Source organism: Coregonus lavaretus (assembly GCF_964263955.1).
Source record: "Coregonus lavaretus genome assembly, chromosome: 8".
In the NCBI taxonomy this organism is placed as follows: Eukaryota; Metazoa; Chordata; class Actinopteri; order Salmoniformes; family Salmonidae; genus Coregonus; species Coregonus lavaretus.
The window spans coordinates 5,739,845-5,755,753 of record NC_139995.1 but is presented as its reverse complement, the minus strand read 5'-3'; the positions used below and the strand labels follow the sequence as shown (position 1 = coordinate 5,755,753).

At 41.9% G+C, this 15,909-nt stretch overlaps 1 protein-coding gene across 1 annotated transcript in view; it reads left to right on the top strand.

Moving 5' to 3' along the window:
• Positions 1-4,585: 4,585 nt before the first annotated feature.
• Positions 4,586-15,909, top strand: part of LOC311133421 (zinc finger E-box-binding homeobox 2-like) — a gene marked incomplete at both ends in the record, with an annotated part of 50,635 nt that continues 39,311 nt past the window's right edge. Inside the window, one exon of the mRNA XM_084166914.1 lies at positions 4,586-4,643. Within this exon, the coding sequence (XP_084023040.1) occupies positions 4,586-4,643 (58 nt within the window). The remainder of the gene's footprint in view (positions 4,644-15,909) is intronic.

Here is a 15,909-nt window from a genome sequence, read left to right as displayed (position 1 = left end):
GTTGTGTTACAGCCTGAATTCAAAATGGATTAAATTATAATTGTTTCTAACCCATCTACACACAATACCCCATAATGCCAGTGAAAACATGTTTTTAAGAAATGTTAGCAAATGTATTGAAAATGAAATACAGAAATATCTCATTTGCATAAGTGTTCACACCCTGAGTCGATACTTTGTAGAAGCACCTTTGGTAGTGATCACAGCTGTGAGTCTTTCTGGATAAGTCTCTAGGATTGTGCAACATTTGCCCATTATTCTTTTCAAAATTCTTCAAGTTCTGTCAAATTGGTTGCCATACATTTTCAAGTGAATGTAAGTCAAAACTGTGACTCAGCCACTCAGTAACGTTCACTGTCTTCATGGTAAGCAACTCCAGTGTAGATTTGGCCTTGTGTTTTAGGTCCTGCTGAAAGGTGAATTAATTTCCCAGTGTCTGGTGGAAAGCAGACTGAACCAGCTTTTCCTCAAGGATTTTGTCTGTGCTTAGCACTATTCTGTTTCTTTCTTATACTGAAAAACTCCCCAGTCCTTAACAATTACAATCATACCCATAACATAATGCACTCAGTAATGTGTTGCATTGGATTTGCCCCAAACATAACATTTGGATTCAGGACAAAAAGTTAATTGCTTTGCCAAATTTGTTGCAGTATTACTTTAGTGCATTGTTGGAAACAGGATGCATGTTTTGGAATATTTTTATTCTGTACAGGCTTCCTTCTTTTCACTGTCAATTAGGTTAGTATTGTGGAGAAACTAAAAGGTTGCTGATCCATCCTCAGTTTTCTCCTATCACAGCCATTAAACTCTGTAACTGTTTTTGGCCTTATGGTGAAGTCCCTGAGCTGTTTCCTTCCTCTCCGGCAACTTAGTTAGAAAGGATGCCTGTATCTTTGTAGTGACTGGGTGTATTGATTCACAATGCTCAAAGGGGTATTCCCTGTCTGCTTTTTTTACCAATAGGTGCCCTTCTTTGCAAGGCATTGTAAAACCTGGTCTTTGTTGTTGAATCTGTGTTTGAAATGCACTGCTTGTTAAACACTATTATTGCACACAGAGTGAGTCAATGCAACATATTATGTGACTTGTTAAGCTAATGTTTATGCCTGAACTTATTTAGGCTTGTCATAACAAAGGGGTTGAATACATATTGACTCAAATTTTGCATTAATTTGTAAACATTTCGAAAAACATAATTCCACTTTGACATTATGGGGTATTGTGTGTAAGCCAGTGACAAAAAAGTCTCAAATTAATCCAATTTGTATACTTAATTGTCCTTATTCTTTTAAAAATGTCTTAAACACTAATTAGAAAAATACATTTCCTATTTTCCTATGTACCATATCTCCTTCCATTAGAAGACAATTATAAAGTGGTTATAAAAGCAGACCAGCGTGAGGGTGACCACTGAAAGTGACATCAGCTTCTGAATGGGATCCACTGTGGTCAGTGGGGCTGGCAGGCATGTTCGTCTGGGGCCAGTAGGGATTGGCACCTTGAGCTGGTCCATGGTCCTTCCCTAGGCCTAGTGCCTTTCCCTGGTGCTCTGGGGCCACAGGGGCTGGCAGAGCCCCTAGGCTGTTCATTGGTCCTGGTCCCTGGTCGCTGGTCCTATGAGGTTAGTAGAGTTGGCACCCTGAGTTGTTCCTCTGAAACCAAACCACATATTTCTGGAGTAAGCTTTCTCTTGTTCAGAGTGCACTTACCAGGAGTCGACTAAGTTAGACCTTAGTCTAACTTATCTCCAGGGGGAATGAGGGCTCAATTTATGAGTTGCAAAGTGATTATAAAGGGTGAACCTATTAATACTCCTAACCAAGAGATTTGAAAGGAGACGTTGATGGCCTATTCTCCCCGAGGAGTAATATGCCTTAATAAACAAGTAAGTAACACCACACAGAGAATATCTGATGCTGGGCCCATCTGATCATTGAAATAAGAGAGAAATAGTTCTCAACTACTCAATATCATCATATACATAATGGTATCTATCTTTTTAAAATAATAATTATGAGAGGATAGCGTGAGCAGCACTGAGGCCCTTTCCCCTCACAACTGCAACAACGTGACTTATACAAATGTAAATCTCCCAAAATAAGGGTTGAGTTTTTTTCAAATGCAAAAAAGTTTCAGAGGCTGAGTATAATGACTTTTTATTTTCTTGTCTTGCCATCTATTCAAGTGAAAGCTTTTTCTCTGCCTTTGTCCCAAAGGTTGGCATATAATTAACTTGTGCTTAATATGCGGTTAAAGAGGTCTCCTCCCCATGCTACCAGCTTTGAACCCTGGCCACAGACAGGGACAAAACCCCAGTGGGACAGTTTCCTGAGAGAGAGAGAGAGAGAGAGAGATATAGATAGAGAGAGAGAGAGAGAGAGAGAGAGAGAGAGAGAGAGAGAGAGAGAGAGGGATGGAGGGAGGGAGGGAGGGAGGGAGGGAGGGAGGGAGGGAGAGAGAGAGAGAGAGAGAGAGAGAGACTCGAGAGAGAGAGAGAGGGAGGGAGGGAGGGAGGGAGGGAGAGAGAGAGAGAGAGAGAGAGAGAGAGAGAGAGAGAGAGAGAGAGAGAGAGAGAGAGAGAGAGAGAGAGAGAGAGAGAGAGAGAGAGAGAGAGAGAGAGAGAGAGAGAGAGAGAGGGAGGGAGGGAGGGAGGGAGGGAGAGAGAGAGAGAGAGAGAGAGAGAGAGAGAGTGAGTGCCATGAACACTTTATGACTATAGGACCAATCAAAGTAATTCAAAACACCTTGTGAAGTTATGTGACTACAAAGCTATAGATCTGAAAATAACGTTTTATTTTCTGAAAAGTTTTTCCAGGATGCCAATGATATGTTTGGATGTTTACCCCATCAATGTGTACACTCAGATCCACACTACTGTTATGTCTAGACACAGAAGTAGATGGAGCAGCTTGGAGTGTTTTGTCGACACAATTAAAAGCATGGAGAGAGGTCATAATGTGTGTGCAAGAGTTATCTTTTCTACAACTCAGTCAACTCTGGGGCAGTAATTCGCTGCTAGTGGTGGTATGCTTGTTCAAAATAAAAAAAGATAGTCAAACACTCAATATATGTTCCCAATATTCGAATGGGTATAAAACACCCATGGTGTGCATGTTAAGATGTCATCTCCTTAGGGGTATCAGCTCTCCCAGGAGTTCTGCCTACTGGGTTTATGGTGCACCCTACTGCACTCCTCCTCCATCCCTGGACAAAAGGGCTATGACCTCTCTCACTCGCTCTCCCTGCTCCCCTCCCTCTCTCTCCCTGCAACTAGGATGCTTTCTTTTCTAGAATATAGATGTCTATTAACAAGTCATAAGATAGCTGTGAAGGCCACAGAGAAAATATTCTAAACTTGAGAATACAGGTGATTGGCAATTGTTATATATTTTTATGAGTGATTGCAAATTGCACAAACATGATGCTGTGTTTTCAACAAGCTGCGAATGACAAACTGACAACTAAAGAGGGGGAAATAAAATGCATAATAAAATATGTATAACAGAAAAGAAAACATTACCATTGTCCTTATTCATCAATGTGAAATGAAAAAGGTGACTCCCATGTGCTGCTCGGATTATCATGATCGAAAACAGCATCCAGGGGTATTCTAAATATTCCAAAGAACACCTGGGAGAGGTGGGGGTTCTATATGGGTTAGAATGCCAAGGTAGGGGTCCTCAACACCATGTTAGCGTTTATTTTCGGATGTTTTTTTCAGTTGCAAAACAGATTACGGTCCAGTTCTTCGCACAAAAGACTGACAATTCCCCACTTCCTCGAGCCATCCAGGGGTGAATGGGGCGCAGGGCAGGGGGGCACGACAGGGCACTTAAGTGCAGGTGCGATGCCTATAACATTCAGGCCACAAAGCATCAGGGGGGCTATGCATTCCCTTCGAATACCTACAGTGACCATATAAACATGTTTGCATTTGGTAATGCCGATTTGTTGTGTGGTGTTTGGGATAGTTTGCAATGTCAAACTTCTCCGTTTGGCCATATGTACATACAGCAGCCTAGCGCTCAACATTAACAATTATTTAACAAATAAATTACAAAGAATAGGTTGTTGGCATATTAGCCTATATATTTTTTATTTTGTGCAACAATTTGCTAAAATAATATTGGACAATATAATGTTTACAATGAAAACACAAGACTGTTAAGAACCGATACGAAAACATATAATCTCCACTTTACGCACGCGGCTTGCTGCGTCTTTGTGCAAGTCGTGCTCTATTTGTGGCTGGAACTTTTTTTACTGTCTACAACTTTAAACCATAACTTTTAAATGGCATTCTTAGATGCCACCATGAATGCGCCGGTGGAGAGAATCCACTCACTATATCCCTCACGCGGTTATTAGCACCTTGAAATAACTCACGGACAGGATGGACCAACCTTCTCCAATGACATCACTCATTTCTCTCCTCGCGCTCAGCTCATCGACTTGAGGTTACAGAAGGGTTATAGTCACCCGCTGTGGACGCAGACAATGTTTCACGCCATTCATTCTCAATTCTCACGCACCGACACACCAAAGAGAGCTTCTTCGGGCAAAGTGAGCCTTTAGCGACATGATGGCAGAGGAGAGCAGGGGCAAACGAAGGAAACAAGCGAACCCGAGAAGGAATCAAGGTATGGAATATGACTTGTTCAGCGCATTATGTAGTTGAAGTTGTAGAACACAGTGTTATTACGTCCTTATGATGTCGTTCACATATCATGATGTAGCGGATCTTTCATTATTGAGACGGTATTGGAGAGTATTGAATAGTAAAGGACTCGGGTTGGTTTCTCTAAGGTTTCATTTAAAAACGTTGGAAACATTGAGACTGAAAATAGCAGCACATTCTAGAGAAGTATGAACATGTGGTTTCGATGTCACTGATATTATCATTATGCATTTTGCCTAGAGAGAGAGAGATTCGCAGAATAGTGAAACATGCTAAATTTGAGGAGTAGACAAGGGCCATTCAAGAAATAACCCTAAAATTCAAAAAGTGTGCGGCAACATGAAACTCTGTGCATGTAGTGTGAAACTGCACATCTTTAGGCTACTGATGGACCCCGATGTTTCCAAGTGTTGATATTAGAATTAATTATAATAAGACGGTCTTATATTTAAGTAAAGTGCCCTGTTTGAAAATGAGCACATATTTTCAACTATAGCCTAGTTTTATTTGTTTGTAATTGCCATAGGGTTTTGCTCCCACGTTTTCTGTTTGTTTGTTTGTTTGTTTTTCCGTGACTGTAGTATATCCAAGTATTTGTTTTAAAACACTTATAAAGTATATTGTAAAGAAGAAAGGGCTATATAGACATGAACAACAGCATTTGAAATGCAACATGTCACAAGCAAAATTTCCTCCAAGACAACAACGCATACCAGGCTTACATTTTGTTTACAGTGATCACTGCGCGCATAATAATAACTCGTTTTGAACATAAAAAGCTTTGTAATAGTTATATCACCCAAACAGAAATAACGTTTATTCTAGACACGACAAAAGGCACCAAGAGCAAAGGGACTGAGTTGGACGGGGTAGATATAAAAACAAATAAAACGATTATTTACAAAAATCCTAAAGAGGCCTACTATTGTGATACATTGATAAAAAATAAAATAAAAAGACGTATACCTGCATCATTTATATTTAGCAAATTATTAAGAAGATTAGCATTCAAATTAGTTAAAAAATAGAACCGATAAATACTTTTGACTTTCCTTTAACAAATAAAAACGCATTGTATTATAAAACACAAATTGTTTTTTTTATGCCCGAGTATTGCAAGTTAATATATTCATCTATTTGATTAACTGTATTTTCAAACACACAAAAATAAGTACTTGAACTTAAAATTAAGACAATTGATTTGTCAATGCCATATCCAAGTCCTTCATCATTTCCCCACACTTACAATATTGTAGCCTACAATTAAAACACGCATATTATAACAATATTTTTGTAATGTATGTAGGTTATTACTGAGGTAGCTCAGTCTTTTCATATGTAAATACTGAATAGCTTCCCATCAAACTGATTATGTCAATCATTTAACAGTGAGAAGTGGAGCTGAAGCCAGAGAGTGCTACAGTGAGTCAAATAGGGTCACACACACACACACACACACACACACACACACACACACACACAATTTTGAATGGTACTGTAATTGTACCCCACAGAAAACAATACCATACCTTATCTTTGGAGCTCCAAAAACCTTTTGACCACTAGTGGTGCATGGCACAGTAGCATAGCCAGAAATGTGTTGGTGGGTGGGCCTTCAGAAATGTGCAAAAGTGCAATTCTACACATTTTGCCATGGGGCAAATATTTTTTTTTGCTGTTTTATAGATAATTTCATGCTATTCTACACATTTTGCCATGAGGCTGAGAAAAGAATTTGCTGTTTTGAAGCTAATTTCCTGCAATTCTACACATTTTGCCATGAGGCTGAGAGAAACATTTGCAGTTTTATAGCTAATCTCATGCTATTCTACACATTTTGCCATGAGGCTGAGAGAAAATGTAGCATTTTGAAAGCTAATTAAAGCTAAAATATACTGTAGGTGTGTTGAATGTGATAAAGGCACTGGATTATGAGCTGTCTTGTTAGCTAAATGAACAGAAGAAGTACACAGTGGGATGGTGCATATAGCCATAGAAGCACAGTGACATATGCCTCATTGCAGTCATATTCATGACTTATTGGGGTTGTGGCTTTCAGTTACTTATTTTCGGCCACCCATCCCATGAGAGTGAATGTCATTCCAGTTCATCTGAATGTCATTCAAGTGCACTGCTTGCTATGAATTGTATCTGATGGTGTTAGCATGTTTAGGTCAAAAGACAAATAATGTCCCGTTTGGAACACTGACAAGTAGAGAGCATAAAACAATGCTTGGCATGCCTACACGGCTTTGCTTCTGGCTTATTAATATATTTTGAGGCGTGCCTTTAAGAGGTTATATTTGTTGCACCCATGAGTGAGAATGCTGTACCAATTGAACTCCTATGTGGTTATAGTACCCCATCAATTTAAAACGTATATGGGACAGATTAAAGTGGCCGCAAGTCTTAAACCTTAAATGGTTGAGCATTTTGCCATGTCCTTTTGTTCTCTTTTGCCCTGTAGTCGCTGCAAGTTTGGAAGCCTTTGTTAAGGCCTCTACTGTGAAATGCAAACCCCTCCTCATCCATTAATTCAGTAAATGGTATGGTATTGTGCTTTGTGTCATTACACAGTACTTGCTTTGATACCGTATTTATATTACAGTAGGTGTACTTCATTGTATTTGCAACCGAACTGTCGCAACTAATATCAAGGAGATATTCCTAGCATGAAACAGAAAATAAGTTAATGACTCAATTCAATGCGATTCAATACGACTCAGAGGCCTATAATGCCTGGGATAGGTGTTTTGTTCATTCACACAACAAGACAAGGCGAAATGGCTCTGACACATGCAGCCTCATGTTTGCTGACGTTTCCTCTTGTGTTGGTACAGGACTTAATGCAAATGTACAACAGATGGAAGTTAGAGAGGTAAATACATGAAAACAGTCCTAAATATTGAAATGTTCCTAAGATTTTCTAACAATGTATATTTGCATAGTTGATTAATAGAAAAATATTGGTGGCAAGAGATGGTGAAGGGACATTTTGAATTGCCGTGTAAAGAATGGTTAGGCTATGGGAGTATTTATTCTTGCAGTGTCTCCCTTTTTTCTTTTGTAGCTCTCATTCTCTGAGGCGCGTGGGCTTGTGTGTGCGTGTGTGCATGCGTGTCTGTGTGTGCGGAAGCCGTTGGAGGGAATGTTTGTGTGAGAAGTGGGGCCCCAGATAAAACCAAATTAATTTGGCAACACTAACTCAACGGACAGAGATTAAAGTGTCTGTCCAAAAAAAGAGAAGATATGGCATCTTTTCTTCTGTCTCCAAGATGCTTATTGATTACAGTCGCTGTCTTCCAAATATAACTGTCCATGTCCACAGATATCAACCAAAGTGGGGAGATTATTGCTGTCTATTGTCTCCAGATTGCAGGAGATCATGTTATAGAGTAGTTATATGACAATAAAGGGAAACAAGTCGATTGAAAATGGTGTACAATTTCAAAAGATGTGCCTTCCCTAGTTTGATATGAGAATGATTGTAAGCATGGTGATGCAGGTACGCCTTTGCACTCAATGTGTGACATTGTTAAAACTTCCTATGAATACCTTCTTCATAATGCATTATAAGCACATGTATAATGCCTTATGAACTGTGTGTGATGCATTATAATGCATGACATGGCTTGGCTTTAACAACTGCCTAAATAAATAACTACATTCATGAAGTATACACATATTATATCCCACAGCACTGTCTCTGAGTAGATGGACTGATAGAAGAGTGCACATTGTGCTAAGGTGCAGCAAGAGTCATAACCCTTTGACCTCTCTACCTTACTTCTTGAGCTTGGATTCATTTACAACTGTACTGTACTGTTGAGCTGATAGTTGATTTCACTTTTTCCTTACAGTTCTCTCTCTCTCTTTCCCTCACTCACTCGTTTTCAGTTTCTTCTTTTTTCAAGTGCCAATTTATTTAAACTCTTTCCACTTTTTCTTCTTTCTCCTTCATTGATTTCCAAACCCCAGTCTTTGTGTGCAGCTGGGGCCCAGCTGTGTGTGTCTGCCTGAGTGTGTGTGTGTGTGCATGTGCACACACGTATGTGTGTGTGGTGTGTGTGTGCCCATATGTGTCTTTCTCTGGCACAGAATTGTCACAGGAGGCATGAGTACAGGAGAGAGAATCGAAGGGAGAGAGAGAGAGAGAGAGAGACAGAGAGTCGAAAGGAGTGAAAAAGACAAAGCGAGAAAAGAGAGAAAGAGAGAGAGAGCATGAGGGAGATGCTGTAGTATTGTATGAGCAGCAGAGTGAGTGGTCTGTACGTAGATATAGCTGCACTGTAACAAAAAACTTTAATTTATATGGTAATTTTAGGTAAATATCAACAGTAAAAAACTCTGAAACGTTTAACTGCAGCACACTGTAAATGATGGTGCATTGTGGGAAAATTACTGTATTTCAAATGGTACTCTAATTCCACCCCACAGAATACAGTGCCGTACCGTATCTTTGGAGCGCCAAAAACCTTTTCACCACTAGTGGGTGCATGGTATTGTTGTTTCTGACTCATTAACATATTTTGAGGCGTGCCATGTAAGAGGCTATATTTGTTGCACCTGTAAGTGAGAATGCTGTACCAATTTAACTCCTATGTGGTTATAGTGCCCAATCAATTTAAAATGTACAGTGGGGAAAAAAAGTATTTAGTCAGCCACCAATTGTGCAAGTTCTCCCACTTAAAAAGATGAGAGAGGCCTGTAATTGTCATCATAGGTACACGTCAACTATGACAGACAAAATGAGGAAAATAATCCAGAAAATCACATTGTAGGATTTTTTATGAATTTATTTGCAAATTATGGTGGAAAATAAGTATTTGGTCAATAACAAAAGTTTCTCAATACTTTGTTATATACCCTTTGTTGGCAATGACACAGGTCAAACGTTTTCTGTAAGTCTTCACAAGGTTTTCACACACTGTTGCTGGTATTTTGGCCCATTCCTCCATGCAGATCTCCTCTAGAGCAGTGATGTTTTGGGGCTGTCGCTGGGCAACACGGACTTTCAACTCCCTCCAAAGATTTTCTATGGGGTTGAGATCTGGAGACTGGCTAGGCCACTCCAGGACCTTGAAATGCTTCTTACGAAGCCACTCCTTCATTGCCCGGGCAGTGTGTTTGGGATCATTGTCATGCTGAAAGACCCAGCCACGTTTCATCTTCAATGCCCTTGCTGATGGAAGGAGGTTTTCACTCAAAATCTCACGATACATTGCCCCATTCATTCTTTCCTTTACACGGATCAGTCGTCCTGGTCCCTTTGCAGAAAAACAGCCCCAAAGCATGATGTTTCCACCCCCATGCTTCACAGTAGGTATGGTGTTCTTTGGATGCAACTCAGCATTCTTTGTCCTCCAAACACGACAAGTTGAGTTTTTACCAAAAAGTTATATTTTGGTTTCATCTGACCATATGACATTCTCCCAATCCTCTTCTGGATCATCCAAATGCACTCTAGCAAACTTCAGACGGGCCTGGACATGTACTGGCTTAAGCAGGGGGACACGTCTGGCACTGCAGGATTTGAGTTCCTGGCAGCGTAGTGTGTTACTGATGGTAGGCTTTGTTACTTTGGTCCCAGCTCTCTGCAGGTCATTCACTAGGTCCCCCCGTGTGGTTCTGGGATTTTTGCTCACCGTTCTTGTGATCATTTTGACCCCACGGGGTGAGATCTTGCGTGGAGCCCCAGATCGAGGGAGATTATCAGTGGTCTTGTATGTCTTCCATTTCCTAATAATTGCTCCCACAGTTGATTTCTTCAAACCAAGCTGCTTACCTATTGCAGATTCAGTCTTCCCAGCCTGGTGCAGGTCTACAATTTTGTTTCTGGTGTCCTTTGACAGCTCTTTGGTCTTGGCCATAGTGGAGTTTGGAGTGTGACTGTTTGAGGTTATGGACAGGGGTCTTTTATACTGATAACAAGTTCAAACAGGTGCCATTAATACAGGTAACGAGTGGAGGACAGAGGAGCCTCTTAAAGAAGAAGTTACAGGTCTGTGAGAGCCAGAAATTTTGCTTGTTTGTAGGTGACCAAACACTTATTTTCCACCATAATTTGCAAATAAATTCATAAAAAATCCTACAATGTGATTTTCTGGATTTTTTTCTTCTCAATTTGTCTGTCATAGTTGACGTGTACTTATGATGACAATTACAGGCCTCTCTCATCTTTTTAAGTGGGAGAACTTGCACAATTGGTGGCTGACTAAATACTTGTTTCCCCCACTGTATAGGGGACAGATTAGAGTTGCAGCAAGTCTTAAACCTTAAATGGTTGAGCATTTTGCCATGTCTTGGTCTGTTTTGCCCTGTAGTCGCTGCCACAAGCTAAACACCTTCTTTGCCCGCTTTGAGGATAGCACAGTGCCACCAACACAACCCGCTCCCAAGGACTGTGGGCTCTCGTTCTCTGTGGCCGACGTGAGTAAGACATTTAAGCGTGTTAACCCTCGCAAGGCTGCTGGCCCAGACAGCATCCCTAGCTGCGTCCTCAGAGCATGTGCAGACCAGCTGGCTGGAGTGTTTACTGACATATTCAATCTCTCCCTATCCCAGTCTGCTGTCCCCACTTGGTTCAAGAGGTCCACCATTGTTCCTGTACCCAAGAAAGCAAAGGTAACTGAACTAAATGACTATTGCCCTGTAGCACTCACTTCTGTCATCATGAAGTGCTTTGAGAGGCTAGCTAATGATCATATCACCTCCACCTTACCTGACACCCTAGACCCACTTCAATTTGCATACCGCCCCAATAGATCCACAGACGATGCAATCGCCATCGCATTGCACACTGCCCTATCCCATCTGGACAAGAGGAATACCTATGTAAGAATGCTGTTCATTGACTATAGCTCAGCCTTCAACTCCATTGTACCCTCCAAGCTCATCGGCCTTGGGTTTGAACCCTACCCTACGCAACTGGGTCATGGACTTCCTGACGGGCCGCCCCCAGGTGGTGAAGGTGGGAAACTGATCCTCAACACAGGGGCCCCACAAGCCCCCTCCTGTACTTCCTGTTCAGCCATGACTGGTGGCCATGCACGCCTCCAACTCAATCATCAAGTTAGCAGACGACACAACAATAGTAAGCCTGATTACCAACAATGACGAGACAGCCTACAGGGCGGAGGTGAGGGCCCTGGCGAAGTGGTGCCAGGAAAATAACCTCTGCCTCAACGTCAACAAAACGAAGGACCTGATCGTGGACTTCAGGAGACAGCAGAGGGAGCACGCCCCTATCCACATCAACGGGACCGCAGTGGAGAAGGTGAAAAGCTTCAAGTTCCTCTGCGTACACATCAATGATAATCTGAAATGGTCCCCCCCAACCAGACAGTGTGGTGAAGAAGGCGCAGCAGCGCCTCTTCAACCTCAGGAGGCTGAAGAAATTTGGCTTGGCCCCTAAGATCCTCACAAACTTTTACAGATGCACAATTGAGATCATCCTGTCGGGCTGTATCACCGCCTGGTACGGCAACTGCACCGAATGCAAATGCAGGGCTCTCCAGAGGATGGTGCGGTCTGCCCAACGCATCACCGGGGGCACACTGCCTGCCCTCCAGGACACCAACAGCACCCGATGTCACAGGAAGGCCAAAAGGATCATCAAAGACATCATTCACCCAAGCCACTGCCTGTTCACCCTGCTATCATCCAGAAAGCGAGGTCAGTACAGGTCCATCAAAGCTTGGTGACAGTTTTTTGGGGTGCTGTAGGTGATGGATGGAGTGAAGGAGCAAAGGAGGGATGGAGGTGGTTGGGTAGGAACAGAGCAGAACAGGATAGAACTGGGGACCAACTCAAGCAGTATTTATTTTCTTTCTTTTTTTGTGGCAGAGACCAGTAGATCTCACAGATAACATAGCTTGGGAGGTGTGTGTACTGTCATAGGCAATATTCACACCTTCAAGTCTTCAACTGTATTTCCTGTGGTCTCTCACGCTGCATTAGATGTAGCTATTTTCATTCAGTATGAAGATTAAAAATCCACATATGATATTGATACATTTACACACATTAGACAATTGCTACAACTACAATGACACAACTTTGCCAAAATGTCCCATTTGAGGTTGCTATTTTGGATGCTCCATCCTGCCATCCGCCCCATGCCGGTGAAAAATAATCTGCATTAACTTTGCAGACTGTGTTTCATGTACATGTGTTTAGCAGAGAGAGGCTTTTCAAACAGCCAGTTAGCCAGCCAACCCTATGCTGCAATTTATAGATATGTGTTGTGTAATCACACCTCAAGTTAAACGTGGAAACCCTACTTCAGCTGTCATGTGTTACAAGACCCAGATGGGTGGCAGAGAGAGGGAGAGAGAGAGAGAGATACATAGAGAAAGAAAGACAGAGAGAGAGAGAGACACAGCTGTTAACATAACATTTGAAATGCCTTTATCTTTTTCAAACCTTTGTGATTGCAGTGTTTACTGTTGATTTCAAAATCTTTTTTTTGTTGTTTTTTTGTTTTGTTTCTTCTTATTTTTGTTTATTGTTTATTTCACTTGCTTTGGCAATGTAAACGTATTTCCCATGTCATTAAAGCCCCTTTGAATTGAAATTGAATTGAGAGACAGAGAGCACGACAGAGACAGAGAGAGACACAGATACACAGACAGAGGGAGAGAGAGAGAGACAGACAGAGAGCTAGAGAGAGAGAGAGAGACAAATAGAGAGACAACGAGAGAGAGAACTAGAGAAAGAGAGACAAAGAGAGAGAGCGAGAGTGAGAGAAACAGACAGAGAGAGAAAGAAGGGGGGAGAGAGAGAGGGGGGGAGGAGAGAGGTGTCTAACCCAACTTCACCCAACTGCCTTGTTTACTAAGCTGATATCAGTGTTGACTAGCAAGGGAACTAGACGTTGAACTAGAGGTTGGATGGGCAGGTTGTGGGTAGGAGCTTGCTCTGATCTAGACTGTATCAACAGAGAGAGCAACAGGCGGGCGTTTGCTCAGGACGTTTGTCTTGATCACCTCAACAGTGCTGTAAACTTTACACCTGCTAGGAATGGACATGGATGTACAGGGCCAGATTAATGCAGGGGCTTACAGGGGGTGAAGCCCCTGGGCCAGGCCCGTAGGGGCCCCAAGAGGCAAAAATGAGTGTAGACAGCCTGTTGCTGCCTGCTGCCGCTCTGCTAATCATCTGATGGGGGGAGGAGAGGAGGTAGGGGGCCCATGTGGGTAACTGAGGGACAGGGCCGGCCTAGCCTTTTGGGACCCTAAGCAATATTTGGTTGCTAGACAATCATTTTCATGTCTTGCCATAGATTTTCAAGCAGATTAAGTCAAAACTGTAACTCGGCCACTCAGGAACATTCACTGTCTTCTTGGTAAGCACCTCCAGTGTAGATTTAGCCTTGTGTTTTAGGTTATTGTCTCCCAGTGTCTGGTGGAAATCAGACTGATTTAGGTTTTCCTCTAGGACTTTGCCTGTGCTTAGCTCCATTCCATTTCTTTTTTATCCTGAAAAACTCCCCAGTTCTTAACAATTACAAGCATACACATAACATGATGCAGCCACCACTATGCTTGAACATATGGAGAGTGGTACTCAGTAATGTGTTGCATTGGATTTGCCCCAAACATAACACTTTGTATTCAGGACAAAAATGAATTGCTTTGCCACATTTTTTGCAGTGTTACTTTACTGCCTTGTTGCAAACAGGATGCATGCTTTGGAATATTTTTTATTCTGTACAGGCTTCCTTCTTTTCACTCTGTCAATTAGGTTAGTATTGTGGAGTAACCACAATGTTGTTGATCCATCTTCAGTTTTCTCCTATCACAGCCATTCAACTCTGTAACTGTTTTAAAGTCACCATTGGCCTCATGGTGAAATCCCTGAGCGGTTTCCTTCCTCTACGGCAACTGAGTTAGGAAGGATGCCTATATCTTTGTAGTGACTGGGTGTATTGATGCACCATCCAAAGTGTAATTAATAACTTCACCATGCTCAAAGGGATATTCAATGTCTGCTTTTATTTACCCATCTACCAGTAGGTGCCCTTCCTTGCGAGGCATTGGAAAACCTCCCTGGTCTTTATGGTTGAATTTGTATTTGAAATTCACTGCTTGACTGAGGGACCTTACAGATAATTGTATGTGTGGGGTCCACAGATGAGGTAGTTATTCAAAAATCATGTTAAAACTATTATTACACACAGAGTCCATGGAACTTATGTAACTTGTTAAGCACATTTTTATGTTTACTCCTGAACTTATTTAAGCTTGCCATAACAACAGTGTTGAATACTTATTGACTCAAGACTTTCCATTTAGTATTAATTTGTAAAAATGTTGAAAAACATAATTCCACTGTGACATTATGGAGTATTGTGTGTAGGCCAGTGACACTTTTTTTGGGGAAAAGTAAAGGAGTGTGAATACTTTCTGAAGGCACTGAATCTGAGTGAGAGTGACTAACTAAATGAATGGTGGCCCCATGGAAGTCAGGGCTCCTAGGCATGTGCCCTGCGTGGCCGGTCGGTATTCGGCCATGATTACTACAAGTGTAGATAGCTGGCTAGACTAATTTACCAATCTTAGCTGACATGGCTAATTGAGTGACTGTCAATGACTGACATAACAAGAGAAAAACTGCTGATGCACAGCTTCATTTAGAAATTGCACCTTTATACTATTCTAACCGTCAACAGTAGGTTGTGACCCTGACTGAGTTATCTCTCTCCCTCAATCCTTCCATGTCATTTTTATGTCTATCGCTTGTTCTCTCTCTTCTCCCTCTTTAGCTATTTATCATCACATTTTTCTCATTATCACTCTCACTTCCACGTGCGTATACAAACACACCCGTTTCTGAGGTTTTGCTTCAGTGCAGTTCAGGTGAACGCAGAGCTGATAGGGAGAGAGCATGGCATTGGCGTTGGCGGAGTGTTGACTGTTGGGTGTACTTTACTCCCACCTCTCAGTACCTGTGATCAACAGGTACCACCTTGATATACTCTGTACACTAGCTGCCCTGTAGACCAGCTGCTCTGCCGTGCCCTCACTCCCACCTACAGGGAGAGAACACATTCCATCAGCTGCCCTTCACCTGTGGTATTACTGATAAAGGAAGACTGTGTGCGCAACAAATGGCACTCTATTCAATATATAGTGCATTACTTTTGGCCAGAGCCATGGTCAAAACTCTTGCACTTTATAGTGAATAGGGCGCAGTTGGAGATACTACCTAGCAGCTGGGCGTACCTG